Genomic DNA, 27,443 nt, shown 5'->3' on the forward strand with positions numbered 1-27,443 from the left:
CTGTGTTTTCCTGTTCCTGATACACAACTTTAAAAATGTTTTCAGTGAGGGACTTCCCTGGTAGTCCAAAGGTTAAGACTTTGAGCTGCCAGTTCAGGGGCTCAAGTTCGATTCCTTGTCAAGGAACTAGATCCTGCATGCCACAACTAAGCCCCGGTGCAGGTGCAGCCAAATACAAACAAACAAACAAACAATGTTTTCAGTGACTTTCTTTCCTTCATGAAGGTCTAAGAAGTTGGGAGCATCCGAGCCCTTTCCAAGGACACAAGAACTCAAGGGTGTGCAGTGAGCACCTCTGTTATACCCAGAGGCTGATTTTAAGGAAAAACCTACCCCATTAACCTAGCAGAAACCTACCCGTGTCTGGCTCTAAATCCTAACACGTATGTGGCAGCCCCTTTTCTGGCCACATGAGGTCAGCATTGAGTCACTGACTGCTTCCAGCACCTAGTCTGCACTCCAATAGGAAGCCCTTCTCAGTACAATTTAGGAATGGGGACAAGGATCATGGCAGTGTCATCTGGAAAGATGACCTGGGGACTTTGACTCAAGTCACAGCATGATCCAGGTCCTGTCTTCATTCCCTCAGTCCCACCCAGTCTTCTCCAAGGTCCTCTTCTCTCTCTTGTTTTCTGGTTCCCTTTGTCACGCTCCCACTCCCCATCTCTGCCCACTCCAGCCAGACTCATCTTCAGGAAACAGGCCCAGTTGCCATGGTGACCAGCTGGTCAGCTGGCTCCTTCCACAGCCCCCTTTTTTCTCTGGGCTTCCAAGGAGGGGTAATGCATGTGTATGGAGAAAGGGGAGGTGGTCTTTTATCTCTTGAAAGCTCTGGGGTTGGCCAAAAGAAGTTGAGCTATCTCTCTTCCAAAGCCCCCTGAAGTGGAGCCAGGAAGGCAGTGGGGCTGGAGGACAGGAGGAAGATTAGAACAACTAAATGGGGAGTGTGAAGATCCTATCTGGGTTAGGAAAGGCCAGGATTAGGACCTCTGCTCTCTATCTGCAGTAAGTACTGAATTAGGTGAAATGAACTGAAACCAGAAGAGGAGTTAGAATTAGTTGTGGGCAGGACTTCTCAAAAATTATGGGTAGGAGAGAGATATTGAAATGAGCCAGCAAGTGAGATTCCTCCTCTGCCATGGGGATGAAGGAGAACCATGCCTTTTGGGATCATACTCTCCCTTGGTTTGGGCAGGGAGGATGGACTCACTGACCTGGGGAGGATCACACAGGCTGGGTAGTACTGAGGTGACAGGCAGACTGAGAGCCCCCTTCACCTTCCCTGGAAAGAGAAGAGTAGCAACGTGGAGACAGGACCAAGAGTAGAGGGGTGGGTGTGTGGGTGAAGGCAGAGGCTCTTCTGCCCCAGATGAGGGGCAGGACTGTCGGCAGAGCAGTGGGCTTGTCCTCTATTCCCAAAGATCAGATATCCAGGCTTTGCCTCAAGCTGACCTCCGACCCCTGAATATCCCCATGGACTTTTGAATGGGAAAGGTCTGGATTCTAGGACCACTCTGTGAGTATCAGCAGGTGACCTTGAGTAAGCCCCTCACCTCCTCTCTGCCTTGGTTCCTTGTGGGTAAATGGGGAAAGTCACTATATGTCAAAGACTAATGTAGCATATGACACACAACAGCCTTCCTTAGGACTGTGCACACAGATGGATCAAGCACAGCCTTCATCTTATTCTTTCATAATGACAGGCTTCCATGTCCTTCTTCCCCGTTAGACTTTGTGCTCCTTGAAGATGGGAAATTGTATTTTGCCTTTCTATACAGGGCACAGTAGATTCTTAATACTTTTTTATTGAATGGGTGCATTCAGGAATGAATGAATGGCAGCTTTCTTTCTGCCCCTAACTGGGGTGGGAAAGAGCACTGTGGGTGGATGACATGAAGGGACAGGCGACCTGCAGTCACTCAGCCTGGCCTGTGACCTATGACTTGGCCTCCTACACCCAAAGTCAGAGCTTTAGAGATTGTTCAGTCAACTTTCTCACTGCACAAATGGGGAAACTAAGGCTCGGAGAGGGGAAGGCATTTGCCCAAGGTCACACAGCTAATGACAGAGACAGGATTAAGAACCTCTTCTCAGGTTTCCTGATCTCCAGTCTAGGGCAATGTACACACTTCATTGCTTCTCTGGGGCTTTTCTTCTAGGATAGAGAGCTAGTTCAGTGAAGGCTGGTTTCAATATCCTCTTTTCTGCCCTCTGCTAGTCCTTCCTCACATCCAGCTCCGATCCGTTCCTTTTCAGCCTTTCCCAACCTTGTTCAGCAGGGTCCGGCCTCTGAAGTCTGGCTCCTGCCTTAACCCTTTACCATCCAACTGAGAATGAGGATCTTGCCTAGGGTTCCCAAACTCAATTTCCTCTCCCCACCCTCAGCCCTGGGAACTTGCGAGACCCAACGGTGGGGAGGGATGTTAGTTGGCCGCTGGCGCCCCCTCCGTGAATAGACGGAGAGGAGTTTGGGCTTAGTTTCTCCTCCTCGGAAGAAGAATGGCGGGGGTGCAGGTAGTGAGCGGGGCTGGGAGAGAAGAAGGGGTGCCGGGAGCCCCTGTTGCTTGTCCCCTTTGGGGTGGCTGTTAGGTAGGCTTGGGGAAGGCGGAGTTTGGGGGGCCGGGGGCGGGGCTCCTGTGCTGGGAGGAAGAGGGGGGGCGCGCTGGCTCCAGCTCCGCTCAGACAAAAGGCGGCGGCGGGAGCGGGCGGGAGGCGGAGCGGCGCCGCGAGGGCCTCAAGGTGACACCCGCCCCCGGCCCCGGCCCCCCCCAGCCCGGCCCCCCAGCCCGCCTCCCCATCCCCATCCCCAAGCCCCTTACCCGTGGTGCCCTTTCCAGGCCCCCTCCCCCCGGCGGGGGGTGGGGAGCAGCGAGGGCCCCGCCCCCTGTGCCCCCCTCCCCAGGGCCGGCGCAGGATGCCCCCGGCCCCCGGCAGCCCCCCGGGAGGCCCTGAGCTCGACGCGCCCCCTCTACGCCATGTCCCCCCCTGGCTCGGCCGCGGGAGAGAGCGGCGGCGGTGGCGGCGGCGGCGGTGGCGGCCCCGGGGTCCCGGAGGAGCCCACGGCGGCGGCGGCTACGGACGAGGGCCCCGCCCGAGAGGAGGTGAGAGCCGGTGGCGCCCCTTCCCCGGGCGCGGACGTCCCTTCCCCGGGCGTGGCGCCCCTTCCCCCGCCGGTTCCGCCGCAGCGCGCCCGGCGCCCCGCACCCCGAGCCGGCAGCCGCAGCCCCAGTCCCGCGCCGCTGCCCCCGCCCGGCGGCGGGAGCTGTCCGCGGTGTCGGGGAAGGGGCCGCGCCGGGGGCGGGGCTCGGGGGGTCCCGGGCAGGGGGAGGGGCCTAGGGGCGGAGCCTCGCGGACCCCGGGTGAGTGGGGGTGGGGACGGTAGCCGGGATCCTATCTCGAGGAGGGAGATGCTCTCTAGAAGGCCAGGAAGGGTGACTTGGAGGGGCTGCGGAAGGCAGGAGAGTACCTGCCAGGTCCACGGAGGAAACGGTGGTTTTACCTGAGCTGGGGTCCTAAGAAGGTCAAATGTGTGCAGAAGTCATCCCCCCTGAGGTCACTGGGACTGTTTGTGTGGGGGATGTGCGCCTCTCTCATCCAACGTCCATGTAGCATCCCCCTCCAGGGGACTCCCAGAAATCCTTCCAGGTGTTGGTGCCAAGCATACCTACCCCTCGTTGGGGGCATACTAAACCTGGAGACAAAGCGATGAAGGAAAGTACCAGGGGCTCCCCAATCTCCCATGCACGCTCGTGCACACACTGCACACTGCCCTAGGGCAGAAGCACACAGGCAGGACTGCAGGGAGGGCCCCTTTCACACGCACTCTCATTGGGACAAGCACACACTCAAGTGGGCATGCAAAGGGGCACATATGCACTCCCCAGGGGTGAGGCTCCCACAAAGGCACATGCACCCTAATCTTGTCTGCATGTGCTGAGTACTCTTTCCTAACCCAGCCACCTATCTGTACTTCCAGATCTTTCCTTGGATTTCACACCAGTCCAGGGCCAACTGCCTGTTATTGTGCCTTTCCTCTCTCCACCTTCTCTCCCTTCCCCTGGGGAGCCTCCAGGTCCAGGCAGGGGAATGGAAAGAATAAGTCAGGATCTCAGCAGGAGGGTGTGTGGGGGGTTCCTAAAGCTAGACGGTGGGGGGAGCAGAGGGAAAGCCCAGGCCGCCACCAAACATCTGACTCAGTATACTTGTCCTTGAGTGGCTGTGGGTGCCAGCACCCAGAATGCAAAGAGAATGAGGCCCTGCTTTCAGGAGCACCTGTCTAGTGGAGGAGCCAGACGCATAAACAACTCACCAGGACCACCGCAGGGCAGAACATGATTTAGTGCTTTAACAAGCCTGGGTACTGAGAACTGTTTTCTCTTGACAAAGGGCTGGGCCGCAAATATCTTCTTCCTTGCCTCCCACTCCCACCCCTGTCTCCCATCCCCTCTCCCCAGCCATATGCCTCTGCCCATCTGGATATTTCCTCCTGGACCACCTGCTGCTCAGGGACACAAACCCACTGCTTTCCATCTTAGAACAGGGGTAGGATGTTAGGGAGACTTGCTAGGGACCTGGGGTCCAGAGTGTGGGGAAGGAGACAGCACTTGGGGTTTCTTGGGAGGTATGAGGGAGGTGGATGGGTCCAAGGAAGTGGCTCCTCCTGGAAGAAGGGAGGGCCCCACCTATGAAGTGGGAAGGGGATGTCAGTGGGCCCCTCCCTCCTTTCCTAGAATACCTGGAAGGGGTCTGGGCTGGGGACCTGCCTTCGCTGATGCCTGTCTGTCCTCCTTGTCTTCCCTACCCACACCTTCTCCTGTTTCACTGTCATCTTTTTATCTGTCTTTGGACTATTCCTCTGGGTGCCATCCTATTCATCTGTGTCTTCTTTGCTACCTGGGCCTTCTCCCTCCACCCCTGGCTCTGATCCCTCTGCCTCTTGGGGTATCTCTCTCTGCACTTCCCCAAACTGGCATTCTGTTCCTTTTTCCTGTCCTCATGGCTCACTCTGGGTCACTTCTGTGTTTACCTCTGGTCCTGGCCTCCCATCTTGGTCTGACTCTTCTCTCCACATCCTTGTCTGTCTCTGCCTGTCATTTCGGGTGCTGGCCTCTGGCCCTCCCTTCCCGCATTCATCTCTGTACTGGGTCCTTGCCACTCCGTCTCACTCCCCAATCATCTCGGCCCTTTGCCTGCCCATCTGAGCAGCAGCGTCCCATCCAGCCCTCTTTCACCAAGTCCCTCTGCCGTGAGTCCCACTGGAAGTGCCTGCTGCTCTCGCTGCTCATGTACGGCTGCCTGGGGGCGGTGGCCTGGTGCCACGTCACCACAGTGACCCGCCTCACCTTCAGCAGCGCCTACCAGGGCAACAGCCTCATGTACCACGACAGCCCCTGCTCCAACGGCTATGTCTACATCCCCCTGGCCTTCCTGCTCATGCTGTATGCCGTCTACCTGGTGGAGTGCTGGCATTGCCAAGCCCGCCACGAGCTGCAGCACCGGGTGGACGTGAGCAGCGTGCGAGAGCGCGTGGGCCGCATGCAGCAGGCCACGCCCTGTATCTGGTGGAAGGCCATCAGCTACCACTACGTCCGCCGCACGCGCCAAGTCACCCGATACCGCAATGGAGACGCCTACACCACCACCCAGGTGAGGAGCTGAAGGGGAGCACAGGCTGGTGGTCCAGATGGGAGGGGGGTGGTTGCTGGGACCCTGCCCGACTGTCCCCAGGGAGAGCACAGCCAGCAGTGAGCTCTTGTGGGCACTGCCACAGGAGAGCAATAACCACCACCATAATAATAACAGCAAACATTAGCAGACAGGTTCTGCTCTAAGTACTTAACCAATATCAAAGTCAAACAGCTAGTATATGGTGGAGCTGGGATTCGAAGCCCGGCAGTCTTGACTCCAGGGTCTGTCTCTGGAGATAAGATCCTACCTGGCTCCAACCGGGAGCTAAGCCAGGACAGGCTGAGGGTTCCATCAGGCGCCAAGAGCCGCCAGAGGGCGGACGAGGGTGAGCGGACTGAAGCGACTCCCGCCGCCTTCCCCGGCGCCGCAGGTCTACCATGAGCGCGTGAACACGCACGTGGCCGAGGCTGAGTTCGACTACGCGCGCTGTGGCGTCCGCGATGTGTCCAAGGCGCTGGTGGGGCTGGAGGGCGCGCCGGCCACACGACTGCGCTTCACCAAGTGCTTCAGTTTCGCCAGCGTGGAGGCCGAGAACGCGTACCTGTGCCAGCGCGCGCGCTTCTTCGCCGAGAACGAGGGCCTGGACGACTACATGGAGGCGCGCGAGGGCATGCATCTCAAGAACGTGGACTTCCGCGAGTTCATGGTGGCCTTCCCCGACCCGGCCAGGCCGCCCTGGTACGCCTGCTCGTCCGCCTTCTGGGCCGCGGCGCTGCTCACGCTGTCGTGGCCGCTGCGCGTGCTGGCCGAGTACCGCACGGCCTACGCGCACTACCATGTAGAAAAGCTCTTTGGCCTGGAGGGCCCGGGTTCGGCGAGTGGCAGCGCCGGCGGCGGCCTCAGTCCCAGCGACGAGCTGCTGCCGCCGCTCACGCACCGCCTGCCGCGGGTCAACACGGTGGACAGCACGGAGCTCGAGTGGCACATCCGCTCCAACCAGCAGCTGGTGCCCAGCTACTCGGAGGCGGTGCTCATGGACCTGGCGGGGCTGGGCGCGCGCTGCGCTGGGGGCGCGGCCGGGGGCTACGCCCCCACCTGCCGCTACGGCGGGGTGGGTGGACCGGGAGCGGCGGGCCTGGCCCCGTACCGGCGCAGCTGCGAGCACTGCCAGCGCGCCGTCAGTAGCTCGTCCATCTTCTCGCGCAGCGCCCTGAGCATCTGCGCTAGCCCGCGGGCCGCCCCGGGGCCCGGAGGAGTTGGGGCGGGCTGCGGGGGCAGCCGTTTCTCTCTCGGCCGCCTCTACGGTTCCCGGCGCAGCTGCCTGTGGCGCAGCCGGAGCGGGAGCGTCAACGAGGCGAGCTGCCCTACCGAGCAGACGCGACTGTCCAGCCAGGCCAGCATGGGGGACGACGAGGAGGACGACGACGAGGAGGAGGCCGGGCCGCCGCCGCCCTACCACGACGCCCTCTACTTCCCGGTGCTCATTGTGCACCGTCAGGAGGGGTGTCTGGGCCACAGCCACCGGCCGCTGCACCGCCACGGCTCCTGCGTAGAGACTTCACTGTGACCCCGGGTCCCGGGACCGGCCCGACGGTCTCCTTCCCTGCCCCTTGCCGGACGGCGCGTCCCGCGGGTGGAGCAGGGGGAGTCATGAGTGTGGCCGAGGCCGTGCTGGGAACGGTGGGGGTGGGGAGGTGGGAGGTGAGGGGGCGTGGGCCAGACTCAGATGGGGCCGATCCGATACCACCCCCCCCCCACCTTCCTGTACATAAAGAGACAGCTGGGGGCAGGGGAGACAATCCCACCCCGGCAGAGCCGTCTCTTCCAGGCCTGCCCGCCCCTGAGTTCCTAGGGGGTCACCTCCCTTTGCGACACACACACTCGCACATTGGAGATTCCCTGTCCCGCCTTTCAATGGATCCAATGACTGTTACGTGGCGACTGCGCCCTGGGACCCGCCTTGGGCTCCGTCTCCAGGGAGAGGCCCTCGCTGTGCAGCTGGGGAGGTTTGGAGGCCAGGGGGGAAGGGCCGCCCGGCTTTCTTTCCTCGCTGCAGCCTGATCCTGCCGGCGCCTCTCTCTACCAAGGGGGCAGCGGTTCGGAGAACAGCAGGGCTGGCTTTCAGCCAAGCTAATGAATTCGGTGGGTCTGAGGCCGGGCCCAGGTGTCAGCCATGGTACTCCATCTCAAAGCCCTGGAGATGTTGCTCTCCTCTTCTTGGCACTGGCCCCGACAAGATCCGAAGATCGGGATTTCCTTTAGCCACTCTCACCGCTGTTGTTTATCTCCCTGGGCCCCCGGGAGGTTGGGTCCTGGGGGGACCGTACTCACCACAGCTCTCCTTCCCCAGCCTGCTCCCTGGCTCTGAAGAGCTGTTGCCAGGGTGAGGGGGAAGGCAAACTGTGGAGGGCAGTGCACCTCAGTCCTTTAAACTTCAGCTTCCTTGCCTAGGTTCTGGGAGGGCACCTCCTTCGGGTGGCATTCCTTCAAGCTGACCAAGGCGTACGACTCAGCGGGGAGACTAGGAACAGGCCTGGGTGACAACAGAGAACTCAGGAAGCAAGTGGGAGTCAAAGAGGAGAGGGTCATGAAAAGACCCTCAAAGGTGGGGGTGTCCGTGGGGACTGCCCCTTGGCTCCCCCGTGTTGGTGGGGAGGAGTGGATAGTGGTCGTCCGCAAGCTGAGGCTCTGAGGGGCTGAGGACCTTGTCTCGAGCCCAGCTGGAAGCTCCGTTCCAGTGGCGGGGTCAGAGGCAGGCATTCTCTAAATCTTGCCCGATCCCTCTGTCCTCCCCTAGCCCGTGAGCTGAAGCCCTGCTGTGTGTCCCAGGGTCCTCAAAGGGGCATGCTGTCACCACCCCAGGGCGCTGGCCCCATGTGCTGTCCCCCACCACTCCTACCCTGATGTGCTTCTGTGTGCATGTCTGTGTACAAAACCCCTGCCCCCCCAGCTCCCCTGGCTAACGTTTTCCCAGCTGACTTAGTGCCCAGGGAGTGAGCTCACATTTGCAGCCAGAGAGGATAACCCTTGGTCTTGAGGCTCGCCCCTGATGCTTCTCACTTCATCTGAGCCATCAGAGCCACTCCTCTCCCCTCTTCCTCCAGCCTGGCCAGGCCCGCACCGCCCGGGGCATGGCCTCCACCTATGCAACATCTCCTCTGGCTCCCCTGCTCCCCTTCCCTGGGGAGTTGGTGGGAGCACAGATTGTGGGGACACCATGGCCTGTGGCGCATTGGGGTTGAGCTTAACTTTCAGGTGGAGATGGCTGAGTGAGAAGGGGAGGAGGCCGGAGAAGGGGAGGCTTGGGCAGGAGGGGACAGCTGCCCACTAGGTTTCCCTGGGCAGCAGTGCCCACCTACCTGCCAGCACTGTGCTCTTCAGGGGCCTAGGGGTTGGAGCGCCCCTCTTTCCTTTGAATGGATGTCTGCGAGGTACAGGTGGCGAGCTGTGGCCTTGGCACCCAGTTCTTGGCCAGCTGGCACCCGGATGTCACACCCTTGTCTGGGGCATCCTGGCCACCTCATGGCTCTGGGGAAGGGAGGAACTCAGCTCCCTGCCTCAGGCAGATGCCTGAGACAGAGCCTGAGCTGGGAGGAAGGGAGAGGGGAGGGGCTGTGATTATATTTGCCTGTATTGACCATTTCTGCCTAGGTCTTCTCACACTGACAGCCTCACACCTCCCACATACGCACAGACTTAGAGAGAAACCAAGTCTTTGGTCTATTTTCTTGGTAGCTTTATTGATTGCCAGGGAAAACGAAAACCAGAAAAATTAATCTCTAAAATTAAACTTTACACTGAATGTTCTTGTTTCTCTAATTAGAACCTCTGCTAGCAGCTGTGGCTATGTACACTCACACACTCACACACACCCTCACACCTGTAAGTTTGCACTCTGGAACTGTCAGAGGGTGTCAGGCACAGACAGACTTGAAGGTGCCCAGACAGGTACACACGTGCGGTCACTCCCAAGCCCGCTTTGGTGCTCTGCTCCGTGCCTGCTTGTTGGAAGGAGTCCCTGGAAAGCGCTCCTAGGCTGTGGTTGCAGCCTGTGACCCACCCTTTGGAAACGGGGCTGGGGGTTCGGTCTGCAGAGGATGGGCCCTGGGGCTCAGCCTGAATCCGTCAGGAGATCCTCTCATGGCCTCATGGGGAGATGTGATTCCTGTGGGTGTGGCTCCAGGGCGGGCGGTCATAGTGATGGGGACTCGTGGAGGGTGCCTGGAGGGTTTCATGTGTCCTGGGACAAGGGCTTGTGGGGTGGGCTGGGCCTGGCTGGGGAGAAGACAGGTCTCTGTCAACTGGGTGCATCACACTGTGGCCTTTCTGTCGTGGATTTCCAAGCGCAAAGATTGTATAAATCAATCTGGTGGATAATAAAGTTGCGGATGACTCACTGACCTCCCTCCCAGGGTCACACCTCTCTCACCATCTCCCAGTTCTGTGAGCAGCTCTTTGAGGAGGCTGATAGGTCTGAGCCCCTCCCGTCACCTTTGTTTCCTCCTGCCCAGGTTGGGGGTGGGGTGGACTAGGGGTGGCGTGACCTGCAGAACTGGAAGACTTAAGCAGAGTCAAGGAAGAGGGAGGTGGCATCTGCAGGGTGAGGGTGGAAGAGCCAGGCAGAGCTCTGCTGAATCCTGGGGTGGAGGAGACAGTGTGTGTTTGAAGGTCAAGAGGTCAAGGATCTGTTCGGTAGAGAACAATGGTGGGGAGGAGGGTGATTGGGGAGATGGGCAGCCCCTGGAGGAGAGTCTGGGCCTCACAGTCTCGAAGGGTCGGCTTTCTGTATTCTTGGAAGTAGTCAGTCATTTCAGTGAGTCCGTTCATATCCTCTCCCTAGGTACCAGGGCTAAGTCCCACTTTCTACCTCTATCCCAGGCTCCTTCCTCTCCTCACAGATCCCTGCAGAACCTCAATCGCTCACCCCAAGGATAGTCTTGGTCTCCCCTCTCCCGCCCTCGGGACCGGGGTGACCCTCAAGAGCAGGCATGGCAGGGGCATGAAATGAGGGGTGGGGCTGGGGCAGTGACCCAGGTCTGGCCACTGCCCCAGCCCTGTTCCCGTCTTATCCCGCAGGGTTCTCAGGGCCCTTGACAGTGACTGGGGACATGAAGTGGCTGGGATTCAGGGCCCGCTGGCGGGCTGCTTCGCGGTTGGCACAGAGGGCCTGGCCGATGAGGTACTCGCTCTCCTGAGCGATGTCTGACAGGCGCAAATCAAACTCCAGGAGGGTCTTGTTGTCTGACATGCCTTCCAGGAGCTGCTTCCCGCCATCCTGGGTCAGGAATACAAGGGAAAGGGTCACTTTCCACCATGACTCAGGACCACACACACATGGGTGGATGTGTGCACACGTACACATCCTGATACACAGACATGACGGGAACAACTTCACAACACAATTCCTACTTTGTGTAGCGTTTTCTATCCTGTTCCATCTTATTCTCTGAGAAAAATGGTGCTTGCAATTCACTACATTGACTTTTCAGCCCCAGTGGTTTGAAAAGCGTGGTGCTGCGGCAGTGACAATGACTCCATTCTTCTGGTTCAGCCACGAGCACGGGAGACACATCTGGCTCGTGAGATATAAGGAAGAAGTTTGGAGGGAGTGGCATCTGGAAAGCTTTTTCTCGTAAAAGAGAAGGAAAGAGAGGAGTGGTCTCCTTTTTTTCTGCCTCTGAGAGTAGCCCTGTGGGAAGTACAGCCGCCGTCTTGGGCCCATGAGAGTCACACAAGAGACAACAGGGTCATGGGGCTGGGTAGGCAGAGCAGAGGTGGCTCAGAAGCACTGAGCCAAGGAACCCACCAACCCCAGAACCCCCTTCTCCCGGGCTTCTGATTATGGGACACAGTGAACATTCCTCTTGTTTAAGCCATTTCCCATTCAAGCTTTCTGTTACTTGTAGCCAAGAGCATTCTCTCTGGAGTCAGTGTCTGTGAGCCCGACTGTCCTCTGGGGAGGCTTGGTAAAGGGTGCAGGGCCCTAGCTGGAGTGCATGGAGGGCCCTCTTCTCTAGGCCTCACAGTTTCAGCCCCTTCTGGGTTGGGTGGCCCTCGCCCAGTAAGAAAAATTTCCTGTTGGGAGGCAGAATGCTGGTTTTCTATGGTTGTGACAAAACCGTATGTTGCAAAGTCAACTCAACAGGTCACCGAAGCATCTTTTTTAAAAATAGCAGACATTATACAAGAAAACATCAGCATATATCACAAGCAGTGCAAGTTAAATTTCAATTACGTTATATCGATGTATGTGTTCACTAGGTGCTCATGCAAATTGCATTTCTTACTCTGAGACTTGGTCAAGATTTGAAAGACACTGTCTGTTGGGAAGGACCCAGGCTTTCAACCTGACTGGATGCTCTTGGGCAACTCACTAACCTCTCTGAGACTATTTTCCATCTATAAAGCGGGGGCTATTTTACTAGATAAGTTGAGGGCTAAAGAAAAACTAACGGATACTGGGTGCCTAGCATAGTACAGAATCCCGAGTAGTAGCAACAACTAGTAAATACTGAGGACCTAGCCAGTATCTGCAATGGTTAACTGCTTTACAGTTATAACTCGTTTAATCCTTCCATTAACCACACTTAGAGGTAGATGCTATTACTATTTGCGTTTTACAGATGGGGAAATGGAGGTCCCAAAGGTTAAGTAACTTTAACCAAGTGCTAAATGGCAGAGCTGGGGTGAGAACTGGGTAAAGCCTGTGGTCCTAGCAATTTCCCGGTAAGCACCGGCAGCAGTCAGATTCCAAGCCCTCCGCCCAAGCCCCCAGGGCTTCCCCTTGGCCCTGCGTGCCCCAGAAGCCATAGCTCACCAGCCCGATGTGGTTGCAGGACAGGTTGATGCTGGTGAGTGTGGTGTTGATGGTGAGCACTTGGGATAGGAGGGTCGCGGTGGGCTCGGACAGCTCGTTGCCCCCGAGGTGCAGCGTGGTGAGACACTTGTTGGTATGCAGGGCGTGGGCGAGCGCCTGGCCGCCCTCATCCTCGATGCAGTTGAGGCGCAGGTTGAGGGAGATGAGGTTGCTGTTGTGCCCCAGGGCGTGAGCCAGAGAATGGGCGCCGGGCGCACGCACCTGGTTGTTGGCGAGATTGAGCACGCGCAGACGGCTGTGGCTCAGCAGCTTGGCGGCAGCGCGCGCGCCCCGGTCCCCGATGAGGTTGTGCGACAGGTCCAGCTCCTCCAGGGCCGGGTGGTCCAGGAGGCTGCGGATTAGGATGCGTGCCTTGTCGTCATCCACCTTGCTTCGGGTCAGCCTGAAGATCTGTGGGCAGCAGGAAGAACGTGCCTGCCTACATACCTCCCCCAGGTAGAGGAGGGAGCCCCAGGAACTCCTGAGGTTCTGCTCTTTCAAGAACCTGGCTAGGGGGAAGTCTTCCCTGGCTGTCCGGTGCCTGGGGTTCTGAGCTCCCAGTGCAGGGGGCTCAGATTAGATCCCTGGTATGGGAGGTGGATCCCACATGCTGCAATAAAGATAGAAGACCCCACATGCTGCAGCTGTGCGTGTGTGCTCAGTCCCTTCAGTCGTGTCCAACTCTTTGTGACCCTATGACTTGTACTCCACCAGGCTTCTCTGTCTGCGGGATTCTCCCGGCAAGAATACTGGAGTGGGTTGCCATGCCCTCCTCCAGGGGATGCCCCCGACCCAGGGATCGAACCCACATCTCCTGCGTCTCCTGCATTGCAGGATTCTTTACTGCTTGAGTCATCAGGGAAGCCCATGTTGCATATGGGACCCACCCAAATAAATAAATAGTAAAAAGAGAGAGAGAAGAACTTGGCTGGGAAGGGGGAGAGAGGTGGAGCAGTAAGGGATAAAGGATTCGACCACCTGGCTGGCTTTTGGGCAGGGCAGGTCTACCCAGCATGATAGTGGTGCAGATTTGGTGGCGACTGGTAGGGAAAAAACTACCACTTATTGAGTAATGACTACGTGCTGGGCATGCTGCTGCAACATTCCATAGCCATGATCTCTAACCCTTGGCATCCTAGTGAGATAGAACAAGTCCTCTGCATTTTACAGGAGAAAATGGAGGCTTTGAGTGGAAACCTCATTTGCCCAGAGTCACACGGTGATTAAGCCGTGGAGGCAGGTTTTGAATCCAGGTCTGTTGGATGAGTCAGCCCTTCGCTGCACCCTCCTAGACTTTTGTGAGGTGATACCCCACTCTAGTTTTGATTTGCATTGCTCTAACAATTAGCTAAGTTGAGCATCTTTTCAAGTGCCTGTTGGCCATCTTTGGAGAAATGTGTAGGTCTTCTGGACATTTTTGGATTGGGCTGTTTTGTTGTTGTTATTGAGTTGTATGAGCCGCTTGTATGTTATGGAAACTAAGCCTTGTCTGTTGCATTGTTTGCAAATATTTTTCCCAGTCTGAATGTTGTTTCTTTGTTTTATGGTTTCCTTTGCTGTGCAAAAGCTTATGCATTTGATTAGGATCCATTTGGTTTTGTTTTTATACATTGGTTTTAAACACATGCAAGTTTCTTCTTAAGGAAACCCAAACCCCTCATTGTTACTGCTCTACCTTTCTCTCCTTTCACAGCCAAGTTCTTGAAAAAGCTGATCTGTCTCCTCACCTCTCACTTTTTCCACAAATGCCTCTGATCTGGACTCTGCTCCTGGCACTCCACCGACATAGCTTCCCCTCAGTGACCTCCAAGTTTGCTACATCCGGTCCTCAGCTCCATCCCACCCCACTGCTGCTCACCCCTCTTCTTGAAACGCCTCCCTCCCTGGACTCTATGATACAATGTCATGTCCTCCTTTTCCTCCTCCTCTGATTCTTGGCATGCTCTCTTTCTTCCAACCAGAATATTTGGGACATACTTAACCTAAAAAATAAAAAATTCATTGTGTATCTGAAATTCAGATTTAACTGGACATCCCGTATTTTTATTGGTAAACTCTATTTGAGTTGCAATTTCACTTTTATATGATTGCTGATTAGTGCCTTTTATCCCCACCAGACTGTCAGCTGGAGGGCACAAATGGTCTAATTGTGCTCACTGCGGAATCTTCAGCACCTAGGACAGGGCCCCGGGTGCAGTCGCCTGTTGGATTAATAGCTGGTGAATGGGCCCGGCAGAACCTTCTGCGTTTCTGCATTCCCAGAACCCAGCTTGGTTCAGGGCCACCAAGGACAACGAGCGAGAAGGAAATAGGAGCAAGAAGGCGGTGATGGAGGAGGAGGGGAAGGGGAGAGGGACTCAGAAAGATGCTGAGAATGGGAGGTAGGGGGAGGCTGGGGGTAGGTGGTACCTTGAGGGTGTGGCAGGCCTTGACGGTGGCCGCCAGGGAGTGGCAATCGCGGTAGGTGAAGAGGAAGAGGTTCCACTCGAAGTTCATGCCACAGTCCTTCACACCGTATACCAGGTCCAGCTCCTCCAGATGGCTCAGGCCAGCCACCAGGTTGTCCAGTTGGTAGTGGTCCATGGCTGGTTCCTCCATCTCCCCTTCGCTGCCGGAATCGGATTGATCCCCGCCGCGGGGCGGGGCCGGGAGCTGCACGGGCGGAAGGAACTGATCCACCCGGATGGCGCGCACGTAGTTCCTGCAGAGCGGCAGCAGGTTGAGGATCACGGCGGGGTCGGTGGTGTTCGGGATGAAGTGTTTCAGCAGGTTCTCCAGGTGCAGCTCAAAGAACATGCGCTTCCAGCTACCGCCGTGATTGTCCACGTGGCACACGGGCCACCGCTGCGTGCAGCAGCGGCGCCAGTAACTCTCATCATCGATCAGGTTGGCGGTCACAGCCAGCGGCAGGTCAGGAGACAGGTGGTTCAGGACCTTCTTCTGATGCTCTGGGAGCAGCTGCTTCAGGATGGGGTTGTCTTTGGGAGCAAGAATAGGCAAATGGAGGCACAGTGTTGGGGACACTGCACTGTGGTGCCCTGGGTTCAGCCTGTCTGTCTGGGGGCACCCAGGAAAGAGGAAGACCCTCCTCTGCCTTCAGGGAGCCCCAGTCTGTGAGAAGAGATAGCCTTCATTCCCAGGGAGGCCCGATCTGAGGAGGGACACACCATCCTTAATCTGGGGTGGTCCTGGTTGAAGGTGGACATCTTAGCATCTGGTCTCAGGGAGCTCTCTGTCTGAGACAGAATCCCAGGTCCAGCCCTCAGTTTTTTCTTAATCTAGCAGAGGAGGTAACTCCTGATTTCAGAGGCTCCCAATGTGATTTGATTCATTCATTTCAAAACAAAAGCTTTTTTTTTTTTGAGCACCTACTATGTACCACAGGCTTCCTAGTTGGTGCTAGTGATAAAGAACCTGCCTGCCAATGCAGGAGACATAAAAGAGGCAGAGACATGAGTTTGATTCCCGGGTCAGGAAGATTTCTTGGAGGAGGGCGTGGCAACCCACTCCAGCATTCTTGCCTGGAGAATCCCACGGACAGAGGAGCCTGGAGTGCGACAGTCCATAGGGTCACAAGGAGTCAAACACGACTGAAGTGACTGAGCATACATGCACACACTACGTACCGCATACTATCCTTCCACCCTAAGTGCTGAAGATACAAGAGTGAACAAAACCGAGGGAGGCGCTCCATCTTACTAGTGGAGGCAGACTGTAAACAGGTCTAATGAATATATTGTAGGCCTGGTGGTGACAGGTACCGTAGACAACACGATGGCCCTGTCCTCAGAGAGCTCCCCCTCTGGTAGGAGAGGTTGCCGACTCATCTTTGAAAAGGATGAACATTAACAGAAACTAAAGTACTGGACAAACCAAGGATCTATACACGTCCATAGAAGAGAGAGTGGAGGATGGTCAACCAGGGAGGGCTTTCTAGTGGAGGAGGTAGATGTGGTTTGGGCCAGGCTTTGCTGGAGAGAGTGGGAAAAGGAAGGAGAGGGCCTAGATGTAGAGGGCACAGAGCGGGATGGGGGAGGGGTCTGGTGGGGCCTGGGAGGGGGGATGGCTGGAGAAACTGACTTGGCCTCAGGGTAGGCAGAAGGGAGGAGGTGAGTGGGGATGAGGACATTTTCCTAAAGAAAATCAGTCCTGAACATTCACTGGAAGGACTGATGCTGAAGCTGAAGCTCCAATACATTGGCCACCTGATGCAAAGAGCTGACTCATTAGAAAAGACCCTGATGCTGGCAAAGATTGAAGGCAGGAGAAGGGGATGACAGAGGGTGAGATGGTTGGATGGCATCACCAACTCTATGGACGTGAGTTTGAGCAAGCTCTGGGAGATGGTGAAGACAGGGAAACCTGGCGTGCTGCAGTCCACGGGTTTGCAAAGATTCGGACATGACCAAGGGACTGAACAAGACAAGAGGACATTGTAGGAGAAGGCAGGGGCTGCCCCCAGACCCAGCTCTGAGGCCTGGCCTCAAGGCAGTCCCCTCCCACCCTGCCCCACTCCTGGCCTTCTTGCTCCCAAGCAAGGAGGGGACAGACTCACTCTGGAAGTTCTTGACAATGTGCTGAATGCAGAGCTCTGTGAGGAGGGGCACGATGGCCAGCGACCACTCAGCATCCTCAGCGATGATCCTGCGCATCCGCCGGACCCCAGACCCAGAACCTGGGCCTGTGGACTTAGCCAGGGGTGGGATAATCGGGGTGGGCTTTGAGGGCTGTGGGGCTGAGCTCAAAGTTTGGCCCACAGTGGAAGACCGGTCCTGGGTGGAGGTTGAGGACCGGCTGGGGATTGACGGTGACTCTGTTGTCTGGGTATCCTGCATGCTGGGGGTTGGCAACACAGGGACAGGTGGCCCCTTGGTGATGGCCTCGTGACGGGGAGCTTCTCAGACAGGCAGATCCTGGGTGCTGGCAGGAACCTGGAGAAAGAGGAGCAGGAAGGGTTGTTATTTTGGAGGGTTTCGGTGGGCATTTACCAACAGACATAGCACAGGGTGGTTCTGAAGGGCCAGTCTCTGGACTAGAGCAGGTCCAGGTACACACCCCACCAGCTGGGTGGCCTTGGGCCGGTTATTGAAGCTTTTTGAGTTTCAGATGCTTCCCCTGTGAAATGAGGATAGCAGTTACCAATAAGATGATTGGGAAGAGTGACTAAAATAATGCATCCGAAGAGGCATAGCTTTCTGTGACACACGAAGCTGTAGCAAGCAGCAGAACCACATTTCAGACAATAATAGCTACGCAGTAATTACAAGCAATTGCTGTATGCTGTCCCTTTTTTTAGTTTTTTATGTATATCAGCTCATTTGATTCTCACAGAAGCCTTTTTGAGATAGGCGCTGATGGACTAATTTTTTTCTGATGTGAAACTGAAGCTCAGAGAGGTGAACTGAGTTGCCTAAAGTTACACAGCTTATATATAACAAAGGTGGATTAAAAGTCTATTGGGACTTCCTTGGTGGTCCTCTGGTTAAGAATCTGCCTGCCAGTGCAGGGGATATGGGTTCTATCCTTGGTTGGGGAAGATCCCACATTCCACAGGGCAGCTAAGCCCGTGTGCCCACTCTCCACACCTAGAGAAAGCCCCCAAGACCCCGTACAGAAACAAAGACCCCATACAGCCAAAAATTGGTACATAAATACAACAACAACAACTCAGTCTATCAAGTTCAGCCAAAAGGCTGAGGTATGATAAACGTTTAGTTCAAAACAGCTCCCTGCCACTAAGCATTTTACAGAAAAACAACTGCCTAACCAGGAGGAGGGGATGAAGAACAGTACTCGCCAATTGAAGTATAGAAATAGAAATAGAATGGCTGCCCAAATGCAAGCCACACAGACTATTTAAAAACTTCTCCTATAGACACTAAGAAAGGAAAGAGAAAACAAGTGAAATTAACTTTATGTTTAACCCAATATGTCCAAAATATTTAAACATGTAATCAATATAAAAATTAATATATATATATATAATTATTAGGTATATGTATTTAAACCTTCAAAATCTGATGGCTAGTGACTACTGTTTTGGGCAGTGCAGGCCAGAAGGGAAGGCTAGGGAAACCAGACCCATACCCTGCCCAGGGCATCAGCACCTTCTCCTCTTCCCTCAGTGGGCTTTAGCTTGCCCCTCCCTCAATCTCCCCATCCCAGTCTTCCTATTTCTCCCAGGCTCCGGGCATTCCAGACAGCAGCAGCGGGAAAGTGTGGGAGGCTACAAGGCAGCTAAATCTGAGGCTGAGGACAGAGGATATATCCGGGCATGCCGTCACCCCGTTTGTCCATTCCTGCACCCATGCTGCAGTGTCCCCTCCCCAGGACCTCGGAAGAATTGGGTCTGCTCAGCCCAGCACGGAGCTCCCGCTCTGGGTTTGCTCCCCGACTCCATGCACTGGGTAGTGGCCGGTGGGCAGGAACACTGTGAACTAGCAAAGGTGTCCTTGGCAGATGGAGGGGACCAGATGGTGCTCCCCAGTCCTCCAGGCATCTCAAGGAGGAAGAGCCTGGCTGTGTGAATGTGTGTGTGTGTGTGAGAGAGAGAGAGAGAGGAAGGAAGGGAGGGGGGGAGAGAGAGAGAGAGAGACAGGAGGGGGCAGTATAAGGAAGATATCTATGTATTTTGGTGACACACTTATGCAAATAAAATGCAAATTGACAAACAGATTGGGTCCATGCATTGTGGGACAAGCAGCTGGCGCTTTTTGACTCATGGTCCCTCCGAGGGTGTGGCTGGGAGGGGATGCTGCTTGGAGGCCCCAGATGACTTGGCATTTCTGGCTCTGCCAGGCACTTGCTGTGTGACCTTGGCCAAGTTACTCGGTCTGAGTGCCAGTTTCCTTATCCATCAAAGGGCACAGTAATATCTTCCTCTGCAGGCTTCGTGGAGATTCCCCTGAGATAATACTTGAATCATATTCATAATATTTGATAGGAGTGGGACTTCCCTGGTGTTCCAGTGGTTAAGAATCCGCCTTGCAATGCAGGGGACACAGGTTTGATCCCTGGTTGGGGAACTAAGATCCCATGTGCTCTGGAGCAACTAAGCCCACGAAACCACAAAAAAACGGAGTCCGTGTGCCGCAACACAAGAGCCTGCAGGAGGCAATGAAGGCACTGTGTTCTGAACAAATAAATAAACATTTTTAAAACTATTTGGCAGAAGTACTGGAGTGGGTGTGTGGACGGAGGCATTCTGAGGGACAGCAGTTTGGGCTGGGGAGGTAAAGCCCTAGAGACCTGCTTCTGGGTACTAACCTGAGATGGTGTCTTTGAGTGAGGTGCTTCCCTTCATCCAGGGGACACGTGAGGGCAAGGTGGTGGTGGTGTTCAGGTCTGGACAGGAGGGGGTGGGGTGGAGGGCTGGCAGACTGGGCCAGAGGAGGAGGACAACAGGCCAGCCCTGTTCCCACCAGCTCCGCGTCTGGACGCCTGGGGCTCCCTCCACAGTTTTGGTCTAACACATTCCGGGATTCCCCTTGGTCCCAGACGCAACCCAGGACAGCCTTTGGGCCATGCCTGTGGGAGCAGAACCTAGCGTGGCTCTCCAGGCCTCTCTCACAGAACTGCCTGGCTTCACCATCCTGTTCAGTGGTCCCTTCTGCTCCCCGGGAAGCCATATGTTGGGAGACCCTTCCTGGGGCCTAGCAGGGTGCTCCCAGGAACAGGATGGCCTGTTCTCACCATCTAATGCCTCACTGTCTTAGGACCTGGCTCCTCAGGTCTGGTCCTAACTGCCTGGCCGCTGTTTGGAGCCCGGAGCCTTCTCTGGTAGGACGCTGCACGACCTGCCTGGGGCTTGGTCCAAGTCCCTGAGCCATCGCCTCAGAAGGAGGGACACGGTGGCCCTGCACGTGCTCCATGTGCTTGGCTGATATAAACAAGAATCCCTACGGTCCCGCAACATTCACAGAGACCTCCATACCCCGAGGTCTGATGTCATGTTAAAGGCAAATGTTGATAATGTTAACCTCATAATAAGGTCAGATTGGTAGTTTTCACTTATCGTGTCTTGATTTTTTTAAAAAAACTCAACATCACAGAAATATTTTTGGCAAGCAATTTGTTACCAGATAGAGGATTCTTCTAAAAAGGCTTTTAGTTCCAAATTTTTTTTTTATATATATACATACCTAAAAGAATCAATCAAATATAAAGCAGAGTATGTTTCGAAGGATAATGAGCACGATGAACTCTTTGCCTGCCAGTTACTAATGTTACAAAGATGGCATCAAGTCACACACCCAAACCTGTTCTTCTCAACCACCACTGGGCTGCCGCTCTCTCAACTCTTCCCCCGGCCTCTCGGACATTCTCCAGAGGCTTCCAACACAGGCTCCTCTGACTCTGCCCACCCCTCAGGGTTGAGCCTTGCCTGCCCTGTTCGTCCTCTTGCTGGGCTGCAGCTCCCCCATCCCCTCTGAGCTCCAGACTCATGGCCACTGGCCACCTCGAGGCGCCTGCAGCCTCAGTCTGCCCGCCAAGAGCACTCAGTGCCTCCGCCAAGGCTCTCCTCCTCCTGGCTGCTTACCTTGGCCAGAGGCACCAGGAGCTACCCAGGTGTGTGAACCTGGAAGCTGGGGACTCACCTCTCTCCCTCAGTACCAGCCCCCCAACCTGGTCACTGCAGTTTCCCCTCAGTTCTGACTCCCTCCCCTGCGGTCCCTCCTCTCCCTTCCTGCTGTGGCCTCAGCTCAGGGCCTCATTGTCCATTGTCCTTGTAGCTGCAGCTGCCCCGCACCTGGGTGTGTACCAGCACCCAGCCTTCTCACAGCTGTCCTGGCAGGGCTCTGGGTAAGCCCCTGGCTCCTCAACTCAGTGCAGAAGGCCCTCCATGGCCGGATGCTCTGTTTGAAATAAACCCCTCTCTGCATCTTGAATACGGCAGACTAATCTGCGCCACCCAGCCTTTGCTCAAGCCACTTTCTGCCTGGAAGGCCTTTCCTGCAGTCTCTGCCCGGGGAAGCAGACCAGCACTGGTATTTTGAGCCTGAACTCAAACACCATTTCCCCTCTGGAGTCTTTGGCTTTTCTTATCTCCCCCTTCTCTTTGTCAGATCCTTAGTACCTGTGTCGCTTCAGTGGACTAACAACCCTCTCCTCACACCCACACTGGACTGTGGGCTCCTCCAGGTGTGAGGACTATTTCTATTTTTTTTGGACTGTGCTATGCGGCATGTGGGATCTTAGTTCCCCAGCTAGGGATGGAACCCTGCATTGGGAGCATGAAGTCTTAGCCACTGGACCACCAGGGAAGTCCTCTTTTACTTGTTTTTTTCTCTCTAATCCCTAACCCGGTATCAGGTCTGCCAGGGAGGCAGCTGCCGTTCTGGGCTGCCCCACCTCCCTCTGATCACAGATTCTGGCCAATAGGAGTGCCCTGTATTGGTTCAGGGGTGCACCTGATATCAGCCAATCAGAGTCCTCCCTGGGATTTGTCCAAGTGGAGGTAGACAGAAGGACACACGTCCTTGAAGGATACAGATCCCCTGCTGCTGGAAGCTGTTTCCCTTCACACGGAAAAGGCCGGTCTGCGGCAGCAGGAGGAAGTGCTGCCTGGCGGAGACCAGCAGGAGAGGGAGGTGGACAGAGGGCACCAGGCACCTCCCGTCCCCAGTCCTCATCGCTGAAGGCCCTCTGACGGCCTCCTTCAGTTCTGAGACCTGACTTGATGGCCTTCCAGCAAGTCTCTCTTGCTGAAGCTAAGAATTGGGTTTCTGCCCCTTTATGACCAAAAGGTCCTCACTATGTGGGTAGGCTTACTGTTTTGTGAATGAAATTATGGGAACAATCCCAGATCAGTAGATGAACTAGTTCAACAGGATGGCCAGAAGCTGCCTGGCTGTTCCTGATGTCTACCTCTGGTGGCCTGTTCCTCTCCTGACCACCCGAGCCTCCAACTCCACCTCCCGTCTCTTTGCTGACAGCATCATCAACGTACAGCAGCTCAGCACTTAAAAGTTACAAGTTTCTGGGACTTTCCTGTTGATCCAGTGGTTAAGAATATGTCCTGCAATGCAGGGCATATGGGTTCGATCCCTGGTCAGGGAACTAGGATCCCACATGCTGCGGAGCAGCTAAGCCCATGAGCGCGACTAAGACTGGATGCAGCCAAATAAATATTAAAAAAAAAAAAAGTTACAAGCGTCATTCAGAGCGTTTCTCTTGTTAGAGTCTTATTCTACACTGGAGTCGGGGCAGGCTTCTCAACCCCATTTTATGGATGAAGAAACTGAAGACCAGACCGGGAAATAACTGGCCCCTGGATATATAGGAGGGCTGGGGCCGGATCAGGAGCTTGGCTGCCCTAACCACAACGCCCTGCTCTCCCAGTCACTTTTCCATCTTCCACTAGAAAAGAAAAAAGCCTGTTCTTGTTCCCAGGGAAGCAGGCGTCCTGTCTTCACTGCAGACAGGATGTGTCGGGGAGGGTCTCCCCAGGCTGGAAGAGCGACTAGGTCAGTGGCACCCCACGATGGGAATTTCAGGCCCCTGACGAAAGACACACCTGTTATAGTAAAATGCATTTCCTCCCTAACGAAACGAAATCTTAACAGGCCGTACATGTGTGTATACATCTCTATGTGAACCCTGCACTGCTATTTAATTTTATTTTGTCGTTGCACAGCATGGCTTACGGGATCTTAGCTTCCTGACTGAGGGAACCAAGGGGTTGAAGCCAGGCCACAGCTGTGAAAGGGTTGAGTTCTAACCAGTGGACTGCCAGGGAATTCCCGAGTGAGTGCCTCTTGTGCCATCATCAGGTGTGCCCCCTCGAAGGGCACACCCTGCCCTCAGATGGGGCAAGTGGGGGCAACCAGTGACCCTTCATCTCCTGGACCTACAAGGCCTCACACGCTATGTCGCCAACATCAACCCTGCCACAACCCCTGAGGAAAGGTGACTCCTCCTCCCCCTCCCCTGGTCCCAGCTGTGTCCTCAGGACCAGCATCCAGGTCCTGAAATAACATTCAGTTCTTAACTCACAGGGTTAAGTGTTAGGGTCTGCTCTCTACATGCCCAAACACAGGCAATAGAAAGGGACGAGATGTCCTAGTTTGGGCAGGGTTGTCCTCATTTTTGATGGTGGACAAGTGTTCTGTGAACCACCTCCTTGTCTATACATAGCTCTGATTTATTGTATTCTAGGCCAAGTGGCTCAGTGGTAAAGAATCTACATGCCAATGTAGAAGACACAGGGTAGATCCCTGGGTCAGGAAGATCCCCTGGAGAAGGGCATGGTAACCCATTCTAGTATTGTTGCCTTGAGAATTCCACGGACAGAGGAGCCTGGTGGGCTACAGTGCATGGGGTCGCAAAGAGTTGGACTTGACTGAGCATGCACACATGCAGCAGCCCAGCAGGCCCTCAGTAGTGTGTGCACAGGAGGAGGCAGCATAACTAACAGCTAGCTCAGGATTCAGGAGTTACACCGCCTGAGGTCCAATCTCCACTCTGTCCCCAACATCTGGGAGAATCTGGCAAGTCATGCAACCCCATTAAGCCTCCATCTCTTTATCTGTAATATGGGATAGTAACTGGGGTTCCTACTTCATAAGATTATCCAGAGGATTAAAGGAGCTAATGTGTGTGCATGCTTGCGTGCTAAGTCGCTTCAGTCATGCCTGACTCTTTGCAACCCCATGTACTGTAGCCCCGCCAAGCTCTTCGGTCCATGGAATCCTCCAGGCAAGAATACTGGAGTGGGTTGCCATTTCCTCTTCCAGGGATCTTCCCGAGGATTGAACCTGCATCTCTTGTGTCTTCTGCACTGGCAGTCAGGTTCTGTACCATTCGTGCCACCTGGGAAGCCCTGAAGTGAAAGTGTCAGTCACTCAGTCCTGACTGGTTCTTGGTGAGCCCATGGATGACAGCCCACCAGGCTCCTCTGTCCATGCAATTCCCCTGGCAAGAATACTGGAGTGGGTTGCCGTGCCCTTGTCCAGGGATATTCCCGACCTAAGGACTGAACCTATGTCTCCTGCATCTCCTGCATTGGAGGCAGATTCTTTGCTGTCCGAACCACCAGGAAACACGTGTGAGACATTCTGTATAGTGTTGGGCCCAGAGTCAACACTCAAGGCAAGTGTTAGATATCATGACAAAGATGTTAGATGCTGTACCTATATAAACCTATGAAATCTTCAGACTTATTATTGACAAATATTGTTATTATAACACCATTATCCTCATTTCACAAACAGAAAAACAGAGGCTTAGAGAACTTAAGTAACTTGCTAAGCATCACATAGTAAATGGAGAAGCTAAACTCTGAACCCATGTCTGTCCAAAGCTGTTCCTCACTTCCCTGCACAAAAGCAGAGACAAATCACTTGGGATTGCTTCCTAAATTGCCCAGACTCAGTTGTCATAGCACTTTTCCAGTGGGCTTCCCACTCTCTCCAGTGGGAGCCTGGGGTCACCCTCATCGGTGCTGACCTGAACAGTCCAGGCTCCCTCACTCCCTGTCCCTTGCAGTCTCAGGGTCCTTCTGCAGAACTGATGATCACTTCAGCTTTTGAGGCCCCAAGAGGATCCAAGAGATACCGCAGAGCTGTGCTCTCCTGCCCCGTTGGGCCCTCCATGTTCCTTCCAGACCTAGGGTTCAGTGCTCGAGTCTCCTGCACCTTCCCTCCTCTCAGAAACGTCTCCGACCTCCTCCATTTTTCTCAAGTGCCTAGTTAAATCCAAACGCTTTGGGCAGAGGCTCCACCTGCCTGCCCAAATGGGAAAGTTGAAGATGCTAGGGGAGGGGGAAGTCCTCTCCTTTTTCTGCTCACTACATCCCTGGTCCTCCCCTCTCTTCCTCTGAACTGAACAGAAGTGCCAGGCCTTCCTTAGGTTCTGTGAGGACCTCTGTGGCCTTGGACATCCCTTGTCCGGGGCTGGGCTTTGACATCCCGTATCCCCCAGCTTCTCTGATGGTGCTTCCTGCTTTCTCAGTCAGCTGCTCCTCAGGGCCCTGGCTTTTGTCTACATTTCCCCAATCCCTATCCTGCCTACTGTGTCAGACTCCACCTCAGGCCAAGTCATTTCCATTTGGGAATTCAGAGTTTGTGGAATCACAAAAGAGGGGCAAAAAAGCTTCCCTGACAGAGCTCTGGCCCAGCACCCCTGGTCTTTTGCTGGTGAGACAGTCTGCACACTTATCACACCCCTGGGCTAGGCTTTCCTCCCAACTGCCCACTTAGGTCTGTTGCCTTAAAAAAGAACTCCACCCTCATCCCTACCTTTGATTCAGACACCCGACCGGGGAAGCTCAGCTCCAAATGCCAGCAAGTCCCTCCCTCAACCCGCCTGAAGTGAAGGGGCCCTCCTTCTCCTTGGTGACCAAGGATAACCAGCCATGTCATGGGAGGGAGGGAGGTGTAGAAGCGTCTAGACCTGCGGGAAGGACTGCAGCCCCAGGAGCTGGGAATAGAGATCTGTCTTTCCAGGAAGGCTGGGGCCCTGGAACTAGGGACTGCTCTTCCCCATGACCAACTCTCACTCCACTTTCCCCTTCTCCATCTCGGGTGACCCTTCCCTGACTCGCAGAGACGGTTTGCAGTGGCTGTAGGGAGGAAGGAGGCACGGCCAACTTCATATGGGGTGGGGGCCTCCCATAGGTACAGGCCGGCCCTTCCTTCTCACGGGAGCCAAGGCCACCTGCAGATTTCGGCCGGGTGGGCGGACTCTGGGGCGTGCTCCCGTGCCCTGTCGGGGGAGTGGGGGCAGAGAGAGCTCAGCCCGCTAGGGGAGACCGGAGCCGGGTGTTCTTTCTCCAGAGGTTGCCTCACCGTTCCCGAGACCTGAGCGCTCGCCTTCCCGCAGGTCCCCACGAACGCCGGTTGTTAGGGACGCCGTGCGTCGCTAGGGGGCGGGCCCTCAAGGGCGGGTGCGCATGCGTTCTCCGGCAAGCTGGATTACTTTGCTCGTTGCTGTGCGAGGGCAGGGCTCCCGGACTTCGGTTGTCGCCGCACACCTTGGCCCAGGATCGATGCAAATACGTGTCCCCATCTAAGGCACTGTGTGGGGCCCAGAGCGGGCAGTGGGAACTCTGACCGCGGGACATGGTTTGTGCGTCCTGTGGACATGTTTAGGAGCAGTGGGTTTCTGCGGGGAAAGGCGGGGAGCTGCGGATGGGGCAGGGCTCCTGGACTACTAAGGGGCTCTTCCTTCTCCGGGCCTTTTGTGTGGAAATGGAGGTGGGGATGACGAGTGTGAAGACGGTCCAGGAAAAGCGCCAGTGGCCATTCCCTTCCGGAAGAGGACGATGGAAGGGCATGTGCAGTTCTTAGAACTCTCCTGAGGCCTTCGGCTGACCACTGGCTGCAGCATCCCTTTGGAGCCACCCTCGGCCTTTCTCCAGGCTGTCAGCAAGGCTGAGTGGCACCGGGCAGGAAGACCCCAGGCCTCCACAGTGCTCCCTCCACAGCCCTAAGCTCGACACCAGGAATGACCAGCTTCTGTGAAACGACCAGCTTTCACAGAAAAGGAAATCATCCTTCAAGAGGGGAAGAGCAACCAAGGGTGGTTGAAGTTTCACTGGAGGCAGAACTTAAATTTTAGTTCTGATGATTACTAGCTGGGTTATCCTGGATAAGTTGCCACCTTAGAAGCTCAGTTAACTCACCAAACCCCCCCCCCCGCCCCCCCGCCCCCCCCCCCCACCGCCCCCAGTATCCTCACTGTGGCGACTATGTGTTAAGATACAGGCTTTCAGTCAGTGTACTGAACAGTGGCCCCTGCTACAGTTGCTAAGATCCACAGTTGTGACCTCTCAGGACTGCAAGCAGCCAGAGGCCAGGGGCTCCAGGCCCCTTTCAAGCCCTCATCAGTGATTTACCAACTAATCACCACTGCCTCAATTAGAATGAGCAATCACGCAAGAAATGCTGTCAGGAAGGCCTGCTCTGTGCTAAAATTTTGACTAAATGGCCCCAGAACTTCGCAGCCAGGGAGGCTCTGA

The 27,443-nt window shown here is 55.4% G+C and overlaps 2 protein-coding genes across 5 annotated transcripts; one reads left to right on the forward strand and one right to left on the reverse strand.

The window, feature by feature from the left end:
• Positions 1-2,828: 2,828 nt before the first annotated feature.
• On the forward strand, positions 2,829-10,028 carry TMEM151B (transmembrane protein 151B). 2 transcript variants are annotated; one of them, XM_027524432.1, is made up of 4 exons: positions 3,039-3,101; positions 3,977-4,542; positions 5,206-5,646; positions 6,059-10,028. In XM_027524432.1, the coding sequence occupies exons 2-4, from the start codon at positions 4,459-4,461 to the stop codon at positions 7,193-7,195; spliced, it is 1,662 nt and encodes a 553-aa protein (XP_027380233.1). In that variant the 5' UTR covers positions 3,039-3,101; positions 3,977-4,458; the 3' UTR covers positions 7,196-10,028. The 2 variants fall into 2 exon arrangements, with proteins under 2 accessions (XP_027380232.1, XP_027380233.1); XM_027524431.1 differs by lacking the exon at positions 3,977-4,542 and having other exon boundaries at positions 2,829-3,101.
• On the reverse strand, positions 9,348-26,356 carry TCTE1 (t-complex-associated-testis-expressed 1). 3 transcript variants are annotated; one of them, XM_027524433.1, is made up of 5 exons: positions 26,272-26,355; positions 17,040-17,415; positions 14,894-15,462; positions 12,446-12,895; positions 9,348-10,903 (listed from the first exon to the last, which is right to left on the reverse strand). In XM_027524433.1, exons 2-5 carry the CDS (start codon positions 17,317-17,319, stop codon positions 10,694-10,696), a joined length of 1,509 nt encoding a protein of 502 aa, XP_027380234.1. In that variant the 5' UTR covers positions 17,320-17,415; positions 26,272-26,355; the 3' UTR covers positions 9,348-10,693. The 3 variants fall into 3 exon arrangements, with proteins under 3 accessions (XP_027380234.1, XP_027380235.1, XP_027380236.1); XM_027524434.1 differs by lacking the exon at positions 26,272-26,355 and adding an exon at positions 24,932-26,212; XM_027524435.1 differs by lacking the exon at positions 9,348-10,903 and having other exon boundaries at positions 12,024-12,895; positions 26,272-26,356.
• Between the last annotated feature and the right edge of the window lie 1,087 nt (positions 26,357-27,443).

Source organism: Bos indicus x Bos taurus, chromosome 23 (genome assembly GCF_003369695.1).
Source record: "Bos indicus x Bos taurus breed Angus x Brahman F1 hybrid chromosome 23, Bos_hybrid_MaternalHap_v2.0, whole genome shotgun sequence".
Lineage (NCBI taxonomy): Eukaryota > Metazoa > Chordata > Mammalia > Artiodactyla > Bovidae > Bos > Bos indicus x Bos taurus.

What these genes read in the sequence shown, in the direction of transcription:
- TCTE1 (XM_027524433.1), bottom strand. Translation starts at nt 17,319, where the DNA reads ATGCAGGATACCCAGACAACAGAGTCACCGTCAATCCCCAGCCGGTCC. An exon ending in CATTGTCAAGAACTTCCAGA is followed by an intron (nt 15,463 to 17,039) that starts GTGAGTCTGTCC and finishes TTGCTCCCAAAG; the next exon opens with ACAACCCCATCCTGAAGCAG. An exon ending in CCTGCAACCACATCGGGCTG is followed by an intron (nt 10,904 to 12,445) that starts GTGAGCTATGGC and finishes TTCCTGACCCAG; the next exon opens with GATGGCGGGAAGCAGCTCCT.
- TMEM151B (XM_027524431.1), top strand. Translation starts at nt 2,976, where the DNA reads ATGTCCCCCCCTGGCTCGGCCGCGGGAGAGAGCGGCGGCGGTGGCGGC. An exon ending in AGGGCCCCGCCCGAGAGGAG is followed by an intron (nt 3,102 to 5,205) that starts GTGAGAGCCGGT and finishes CCATCTGAGCAG; the next exon opens with CAGCGTCCCATCCAGCCCTC. An exon ending in ACGCCTACACCACCACCCAG is followed by an intron (nt 5,647 to 6,058) that starts GTGAGGAGCTGA and finishes CCGGCGCCGCAG; the next exon opens with GTCTACCATGAGCGCGTGAA.